The 9,459-nt window shown below is 36.2% G+C and overlaps 1 protein-coding gene across 3 annotated transcripts; it reads left to right on the top strand.

Annotated features, from left to right (window-relative positions):
* The first annotated feature begins 418 nt into the window (after positions 1-418).
* Positions 419-8,259, top strand: ppp1r8a (protein phosphatase 1, regulatory subunit 8a). 3 transcript variants are annotated; one of them, XM_067411767.1, is made up of 8 exons: positions 436-468; positions 994-1,054; positions 1,392-1,428; positions 1,617-1,867; positions 2,420-2,637; positions 4,799-4,943; positions 5,837-5,901; positions 6,215-8,259. In XM_067411767.1, exons 4-8 carry the CDS (start codon positions 1,846-1,848, stop codon positions 6,575-6,577), a joined length of 813 nt encoding a protein of 270 aa, XP_067267868.1. In that variant the 5' UTR covers positions 436-468; positions 994-1,054; positions 1,392-1,428; positions 1,617-1,845; the 3' UTR covers positions 6,578-8,259. The 3 variants fall into 3 exon arrangements, with proteins under 3 accessions (XP_067267867.1, XP_067267868.1, XP_067267869.1); XM_067411766.1 differs by lacking the exon at positions 1,392-1,428 and having other exon boundaries at positions 419-468; positions 1,617-1,770; XM_067411768.1 differs by lacking the exons at positions 436-468; positions 994-1,054 and having other exon boundaries at positions 1,414-1,428; positions 1,617-1,770.
* Positions 8,260-9,459: the final 1,200 nt, after the last annotated feature.

The following is a 9,459-nucleotide window of genomic DNA, read 5'->3' on the forward strand; positions in this document are numbered from 1 at the left end:
CTGAGGCATGGTAATGGTACTCGCAAAAATCAAGAAAACTAGATTTAAACAATAAGATTGTTTTAAGCTATATAACAACAATTAGTTTTCTGTCAATAAATATATCAAAACAGTTGTTCCCTTGTCTATTAAAACATATAATATATTAAAGCATCTTTGGTTTCTACAAAATGAAACCGGAAACCGAGGATAATGCGGGTATGACGCAAAGATTTACAAATAGTTGGAAACATTTGGGATATTGTAAGTACTCAAGTGAACAAAATATATAACACTGGCCTAGTGGTTTTTTTGGATATTTTACTTCAAAATTCTTACATATTGTGCCTTTAACTGCATTAAGTATGGAACGAACTACAAATCCCACAATCCTTATCGACACCCGGTAATTACCCAGTATTCCCCGCGACTGTGCAAAATGGCGGCGAATGCAAGCACAAACACAGCTGTCTTTGACTGCCCGTCATGGTGAGATGAGAAGCTAATTACATTATTATTGCAATTAAAAAACATGCATGCATGTTTGTGGAGCGGATGAGTGAATTATGGCTGCATAAATAAAAACAATGCAACTCACTCCTATATGATCTTACAGGCGCGGACAGTAACTCAATGCACAGCAGCATATAAAATCACTCAGCATGTCTGCATTACATTATGCTATTAAAATATTTTTAGTCCCTTTTATATCTGATTTATGGTATATATAAATGCAGGGATATAATCTAGTGGTGCATTGCCGATTCCGGTGTTTAGTGTCGAATAAAGTTCATAGGTCTCATCAAACATACAGAATAATTTGCCTTTATTCCACTTTAATATTGTAATTTATTAATATATACAGTACATCGATCTTACAAATAAATGCACACATGCATTTGTGCATAGAGCATATAGAAATAACTCTCTCTCTAAACTAAATATGAAAGGTCTAACAGAGCAAAGAATGAATGAATTTTGTCCCATTGATTGTTTGATTTAATTTAAACTCAGGGCAGGAAAACCTCCACCCGGACTCCATCTGGACGTGGTTAAAGGAGACAAATTAATAGAGGTAAGACTGTTAACTGAGTATAGTGGAAAATTAGTTATTATGACTCATGAAATTTGACGTGGTCGGCTTGTTTCCCCATTATATAAATATACATATATTCTGCTGAGTCAGTAAGTGTTGGAAAATAAACAAAAAGGTTCCAAAAGCTTGGAAAATTTAGGAAATACATTGGTGAAAATGTGTTGAAAACAATTTAAACTTCTGTCATCATTTACTCATCTTCATGTTGTTTCAAAACTGTATAACTCATTTTTTCTGTGAAACAAAAAAGAAGACGTTTTGAGAGAACTGTTTGGTTACCAACATGTTTCAAAATATCTTATTTTGTGTTCCACAGAAGAAAGTAAGTAAATCTGGTTTGGAATGACAAGAAGGTGAGTAAGTGATGACAGAATTTTCATTTTTTTGGGGAACTATCAGCCCTCTCTGCACTGTACTGTCAATTTGAACTTTACTGAATTCTGACCCCGTTATTTTGTGTCAAACTCATTTGAATATTGTAGGTTTCATATTGTCTTATGTCTTAATAACCCAGACTATACACCCTCCTTGTCATCTGCAGAAATTGATCATTGATGAGAAGAAGTTCTATCTGTTTGGAAGGAACCCAGACCAATGCGATTTTACGATAGACCACCAGTCATGCTCGCGTGTCCACGCGGCGCTGGTCTACCACAGACACCTTAAGAGGGTCTTTCTCATTGACCTCAACAGCAGTGAGTGCAGCTCTGCAGGGGCCAGTTGTTCAAAAAGTTTAATCTGGATCAGAATGATCTGGATTTGGAAATCCCATGTTTTGCTATCCAGGATCAGGTAATCCATTTTACTTTTGTGCTGGTTTTTCAAAGCAAAATTGGATTGGATCACACTGATCCAGATATACACTTTTTTTTTTTCAGATTCCAAATCTGGAATACTAGTGCTCTAGAGAGCCCCTAAAGGGACATGGTGATAGAACAAATATGAGAAATTTGTTTGATATTTAAAGCAGTTTGGGGATTATTTTATGGCACCAAAATCTCTTTTTTACTTTACAGTTGGCTATCGAAAGGCTAAATATGTAGCCCTAATTTATTATTTTAACAGTTAAACTAATCAAGAGCAAAATAAAAAATGTGTGTGTATGTGTATGTATATTAAATGATAAAAAAGTTGTATTTTTTTACCAGTTTCCCAATTTTATCAGTATCCCAATCAGAATCCTTTTTTTCAACCCATTTTCAAGATTTGATCCAATCCGATAGCCGAAATCCGATCAGATTACTTTTGAACAACTGGCCCCATAAGACACAAATTTAACAAATTCTGAACAGAATTGATTAGCTTTAATTTTAATTAGATTAATTTTGATTTATCTTTGTTTAGCTCATGGCACATTTCTGGGCAGAATTCGCCTTGAGCCCCACAAACCCCAGCAGGTGCCGATCGACTCGACCATGTCATTTGGGGCGTCCACACGAGTGTACACGCTGAGAGAGAAGCCTCAGACACAAAGCAGTTCGGCTGCAGGAGACAGTAAAGGAGTAGAGGATGAGGAACTCAAGGGATTGCTGGGACTGCCAGAGGAAGAGACAGAGCTAGAGGTATGTGTGTCTGTGTGAGGTCATACAGCTGACCTCATGGTAAATAATGCTTTTTATTGGTCAGACTATTACTAATAGAGTGGTGCGGGTATGACGTCACTTTGTTGGCCAACTTTTGGATTATCGCAAAAAACAAGCTCTGTGGTCAACAAAAGATTTTGATACTTGCACATTTTGTTCATCAAGATCATTTTCACAGATGAACACAACTTTTATGAATTTTGAAGCCTAAATGCAGTCACCAGAAGTAAAAAGCTAAAGGTAGGCTATAAACGAATTACACTGTAGTCGCACGATTTCAACATCACCATCGCTAAGCTTCCGACAACTCTTAAAGTTTTTATTTACATTTTCCCAAGTTTCGTTCACTTTGCAGTGCTTTATAGCAGCAAATTAAAGGTGCCCTAGAACCAGTTTTAACAAGATTTAATAAGTCTAAGGTGTCCCCTGAACGTGTCTGTGAAGTTTCAGCTCAAAATACCCCATAGATTTTTTTTAATTAATTTTTTTAATTGCCTATTTTGAGCCATAATCATATATGCACCGTTTCAGTGCGCAGCCCTGGAACACTCCACTTTTTTTGAAAATAGGCTAATTTTCCACCTCAGCAAAGTTCCTTGATTTTTACGCCTGAATGAGAGTATAGTTCCTAGCCATATCAGCCTAGAAAATCACAACTTTTTATTTTCCGTCGGTCTTAGTACATGATTTAACTACAGAAGAGTCAAGTTTTAAATAGGAAAAATATCAAAACTATTTGGTCATTTTTAAGCGCGATGCTAACGGTCTAATCAGATTCAATGAACTATGCTAAGCTATGCTAAAAGTGGTACCGCCAGAACCGGAGATCGGCTGAATGGATTCAAAAACGGTAAAACTCAACTGTTTAACTCTAGGGGAGTTGGAAAATTAGCCTATTTTCTAAAAAAGTGGAGTGTTCCTTTAAATCTAGTGCTCCCCCGCCCCCGAGCTCTCGACTGCCTTAACCAGCATAAACAAAGTTCACACAGCTAATATAACCCTCAAAATGGATCTTTACAAAGTGTTCGTCATTCATGCTGCATGCATGCATCGTTTCCTGTGAGTATAGTATTTATTTGGACGTTTACATTTGATTCTGAATGAGTTTGAGGCTGTGCTCCGTGGCTAATGGGCTAAAGTTAACATTACACACTGTTGGAGAGATTTATAAAGAATGAAGTTGTGTTTATGAATTATACAGACTGCAAGTGTTTAAAAATGAAAATAGCGACAACTCTCTTGTCTCCTTGAATGCGGTAAGAAACGATGGTAACTTTAACCACATTTAACAGTACATTAGCAACATGCTAACGAAACATTTAGAAAGACAATTTAAAAATATCATGTTATCATGGATCATGTCAGTTATTTTTGCTCCATCTGCCATTTTTCGCTATTGTTCTTGCTTGCTTACCTAGTCTGATTATTCAGCTGTGCACATCCAGACGTTTTGCCTTTGTGTAATGCCTTGAACATGGGCTGGAATATGCAAATATTGGGGTCATACATATTAATGATCCCGACTGTTACGTAACAGTGTTATAACGGTGTTATGTTGAGATTTGCCTGATCTTTTAAACAAATGAGATTTACATAAGGAGGAGGAAACAACGGTGTTTGAGACTCACTGTATGTCATTTCCATGTACTGAACTCTTGTTATTCAACTATGGTGAGGTAAATTTAATTTTTCATTCGATGGCACCTTTAATAAAAAAAAACCACTAAATTAAAAATTTCTAAAAGTCAATGGTTTGGCTATGTCTATTAAACCTTTTGACAAGTATGATCACAGAGAATGTCTATTGTGAAATCTACGGTGATGCTGCCATTGACACTGAGAAAGCAATTGTCAACATGAAACTGCTTCAACCACGTATCATTATTTCTGTCTTTTACAATAATTCATATTATCATAGAAGTACTGGAATAAAGTTTATAGTTCGGATATAAACACTGACTTATTTTCAAACACACTTTGAAAGTAACTTGATGCTTCAAATAAAGATTGCATCAATTACATCGTTATGCCAGTAGGTGGCAACAAGTGACTTAAACATTTTTTTGTCATTGAATCATTCATTCAAACTGATTTTTTTGATGGTTTTCTGAATGTCCACCCCTCCCCCCTTACTGAACAGAACCTTACTGAATTCAACACGGCTCATAACAAACGCATTTCTACACTAACCATCGAGGAAGGAAACCTGGAGATCCAGAGACCCAAGAGGAAAAGGAGAAGCTCACGAGTGTCTTTCAGTGAAGAAGAGGAGATCATAAACCCAGGTACACAGACAACTACACATAGAATGCAAATATAAATGTAGATTACTGTTCAAAAGTTTGGGCCCAGTAAGATTTTTTTGTTTGTTTTTGGAAAAAAATGAATACTTTTATTCAGCAAGGATTCATTAAATTTAGCAGAAGTGATATTAAAAACATTTTGTAATATTACTAAATATTAAAACATTTCTTCTCATGTTCATTCATGTTTATCTGCTCTGCAATGTATTTTTCACTGCGTGTGGCGTGACAGCGCCATGGCAAGCAACAGTAACTAAGGGGGGTGGGTCTTTGCGATTGGTCAATTAAGATATTTTTGATAAAATCTGATGGCTCAGTGAGGATTCCATTGACAGCAAGATAATTAACACTTTCAGATGCCCAGAAAGCTACTAAAGACATATTTAAAACAGTTCATATGACTACAGTGGTCCAACCTTAATGTTATAATGCTATGAAGCGACGAGAATACTTTTTGTACACCAAAAAAAAATAAAAATAATGACTTTATTCAACAATATCTAGTGATGGGCGATTTCAAAACACTGCTTCATGAAGCTTTGAAGCTTTACAAATCTTTTGTTTCGAATCAGTGGTTTGGAGCGTGTATTAAACTGTTTTCATTTATGTCATAAGTGTTTCGAAACATTTCGAAATTTCAATGGTTCACGTGACTGTATAACTAACCAAACAGTTGATGGACCCCATTGCATTTCATAGTATAAATAAATAAATAAATAAATACTAAAATACTTTGTTACTGTCCACCACTGCTAATATTCCATTCTGAGCACTTTGTTTCCATCTCTTTGGAATGGCTTAATCTTTACACACTCTCTTCTCCCATTCTTTGTTCATGTTGTGACTTTTGTTAAATATCTCTCCTCTTTCCACAGAGGATGTGGACCCTTCGGTAGGACGCTTCAGAAACATGGTACAGACAGCTGTGGTTCCTATTAAGGTACAATCATTGGCCTGCTGGTTTGCTTCATTGTTTTAGCTTTTCGTCATCGATTTTAATGGATTTGAGAACAGCCCTTCTATCAATACAATTTAAGTTGTTTCACAAACAGGAAACTGTATAATGTGGGAGTAATGGCTTCTAAAAGGCTTCCTCATAGTCTGACTCGTCAAATCTGACTCCTAATGTAAAGACATCTGACCTTGGATGTCTTTAGTACTCTGTCTTTAGAACTTTGTCTTTCTTTGCAATAGCTTCTTTGCTTTTCATGCAGGCAGGGCAGTTACAGAACTTTTTTTTTTCTGTACCGCAGAAAAAGAAACTGGAAGGCCACAGCACGCTGGGATTGGATGAAAGTGTAGCACGTCGGTTACAGAACTTCCCCCTCAGTGCTGGGCTCTACGGTGATCTGCCGCCCACCAGTCACGAGGCAGGACAAGGGGGCGGAGGTCAGGGAGGAGGGTCATCTGCCATCATGGGCGGGATGCCCTTGCCCTTCCCCAACCCCGCCCCAGAGATTGATCTCTCGCCCACAACAGTTCAGCCCCCCGCTATGTTGAACCCCACCCCCGCTCCTGGACCCTATTCAGCCGAACCCCTCAACGAGCCTCGCAAGAAAAAATATGCCAAGGAGGCGTGGCCTGGGAAAAAGCCCACCCCCTCCCTGCTGATTTAACATGCCGTTTTACTACGCAACAGGATACATACAGTCAACATATGACAGATTTGAAGATTACATCTTGGAGTTCATTTGAAGTTATTGGTTCCAAACTTCATATTTGCAGCATTTCTGATACAAACTTTAAATACATAATTCTACCTGTTGCTGAGGCATTATTGTGGGGGTTACTCATGGTGTGGCGTCTGAAGTTGACACTATAAACTCTCGAGGAGAGCGAATATCGCAAAGAAATATTTAGTTCATATTCCACCTCAAAATTTGTAAAGAAAAAAATTCTAATTGAGATTATATAGGTGCTGGTCATATAATTAGAATATCGTGAAAAAGTTCATTTTTTATTGTAAATTATTTAAAAAAAATGAAACTTTCATTTATACTAGATTCCCTACATGTAAAGTAAAACATTTCAACAATTTTTTTTATTTTTTTTTTAATTTGTTGATTAGTGCGTACAGCTAATGAAAGTCCAAAATCCAGTATCTAAAAATATTAGAATATTTACATTTGAGTTTTATTAAATAACCATCCCTACAGTATAAATTCCGGGTATCTCTTGTTCTTTGAAACCACACTAATGGGGAAGACTGCTGACTTGGCAATGGTCCAGGAAACAATCACCCTCCACAAAGAGAGTAAGTCACAGATGGTCATTACTGAATGTGGTGGCTGTTTACAGAGTGATGTATCAAAGCATATTAAATGCAAAGTTGACTAGAAGGAAGAAATTGGGTAGGCAAAGGTGCACAAGCAACAGGGATGTCCACAAGCTTGAGAATACTGTCAAGTAAAGCCGATTCAGACACTTGGGAGAGCTTCACATTGAGTCAAATGAAGCCGGAGTCAGCGCATCAAGAGTCACCACACTCAGACATCTTCAGGAAAAGGACTACCAAGCCACTTCTGAAACAGAAACAACGTCAGAAGCATCTTACCTGGGCTAAGGAGAAAAAGAACTGGACAGTGAACAGTGGTCGAAAGTCCTCTTTTTTTCAGATAAAAGTAAATTTTGCATTTCATGTTGAAATCATCGTCCCAGAGTCTGAAGAAAGACTGGAGAGGCACAGAATCCAAGCTGCTTGAAGTCTAGTGGGAAGTTTCTGAAGTTAGTAATGATTTGGGGGGCCGTGACATCTGCTGGTGTTGGTCCATTGTGTTTTATCAAGTGCAAAGTCAATGCAGCCATCTTACAGGAGATTTTGGAGCACTTTATGCTTCCATCTGCTGACAAGCTTTATGAAGATGCTGATTTCCTTTTCCAGCAGAACTTTAGCACCTGCCCACAGTGCAAAAACCACTTCCAAGTGGTTTGCTGACCATGATATTACTGTGCTTTATTGGCCAGCCAACATGCCTGACCCCTGAATCTATGGGATATTTTCAAGAGAAAGATGAGAAACAGTCGATCCAACAATATACAGATGATCTGAAGGCTCATTAGTGCCTCAGCAGTGCCACAGGCTGATCACTTCCATGCCACACTTCACTGATGCTGTAATTTGTGCTAGGAATAAGTCATTTGCTGTAATATGTGCTGCCAACCAAGTATTGAGTGTACAAATGAACATACTTTAAAGAACTTGAACTTTTCTGTTTTGAAAATCAATTTTTTGATTGATCTTAGGAAATATTCTAATATTTTGAGATACTGGATTTTGGACTTTCATGAGCTCTAATCATCAAAATTAAAAAAAAAAAAAAAAAAAAAACTTTTGAAATGTTTTACTTTACATGTAGGGAATCTAGAATATATGAAAGTTTAATTTTTTAAAATAATTTACAATAAAAAAAATGAACTTTTTCACAATATTCTAATTATATGACCAGCACCTGTATATTGCATAAGAATGAAGCTCGTTAATTTAATTAAGTTTTTTTTGCATTGTGACATTTTCTTCAGAAGAACATTTGTGTCCCCGAATTAACATTAATTAAAATCGTACTGTCTGGAATTATTATTTTAATTGTATACAATTTATCAGAAATGGCAGTAAAAGCAGTACAAGGAAAACTACCATGCTAAAAACATTAGTGAGAATGTTTGGAGAAAGTGTTTAATTGTGAAAATTTCATAATGCAAAGAAATTTTAATGGTTTTAATCTTTCATTTTCTTCATGCTAAATTTAATAACCCAAACATGTTTTTGATTTTTCATGAGGTTTACCTGGCCAACATGTCATTGTACACAACCAGTCAAAAGTTTGGAATGAATTTATTGCTTTTGAAAGAAGTCTCTTATGCTCACCATGGCTGCATTTATGTGATCAAAAAAATATAGTGAAAATAGTAACAGTACTGTGAGATATTAGTAATGGCCGCTGAAAATCCAGCTTGTCGTCACAACAACATATTACATTTTAAAATATAAACAAATAGAAAACAGTTCTTTTCAATTGAAATAATATTACAAAATATCGCTGTGTGTATTTGATTAATTAAATTCAGTCTTGCTGAGCATAAGAAATTCTTTCAAAAATATTTAAAGTTTATTATTTATTATTTATTCCAAACTTTTGACAGATTATTATTACTAGCACCTCGTATTATATGTTGATTGTTTCAGGCTTTCCTGAGATAAACATCGAACAAATACAGAAGGAAAGCTTGGTCCAGATTCAGTAGATATGAGGAGGTTGTTTGGGTTAATGCGTTCTATCTCTCAGCAGTTGACGGCGTGCAGCAACCACTGCGTTTTAACGACAACATGTATTTAATACATAGATTTTGCTTAAAAAAAAAAAAAAAAAGCCTAAGAGTTTATTCCCTGGGCAAACCTGCTCAGAATTTGCAATTGTACTTTCATTTAAGTTATTAAAATTACGTTTTCATAATACTTATTTGAAGTACAAACCAAACCAAATGTTACACTAAATGTAAG

The sequence above is a fragment of the Chanodichthys erythropterus genome, chromosome 15 (assembly GCF_024489055.1).
Source record: "Chanodichthys erythropterus isolate Z2021 chromosome 15, ASM2448905v1, whole genome shotgun sequence".
Classification (NCBI taxonomy): Eukaryota; Metazoa; Chordata; class Actinopteri; order Cypriniformes; family Xenocyprididae; genus Chanodichthys; species Chanodichthys erythropterus.

Coding starts and splice junctions, on each gene's coding strand:
- ppp1r8a (XM_067411766.1), top strand. CDS start 419: ATGGCGGCGAATGCAAGCACAAACACAGCTGTCTTTGACTGCCCGTCA. Junction 1,055..1,616: donor AAGGAGACAAATTAATAGAG/GTAAGACTGTTA, acceptor TGTCATCTGCAG/AAATTGATCATTGATGAGAA. Junction 2,638..4,798: donor AGGAAGAGACAGAGCTAGAG/GTATGTGTGTCT, acceptor CTTACTGAACAG/AACCTTACTGAATTCAACAC.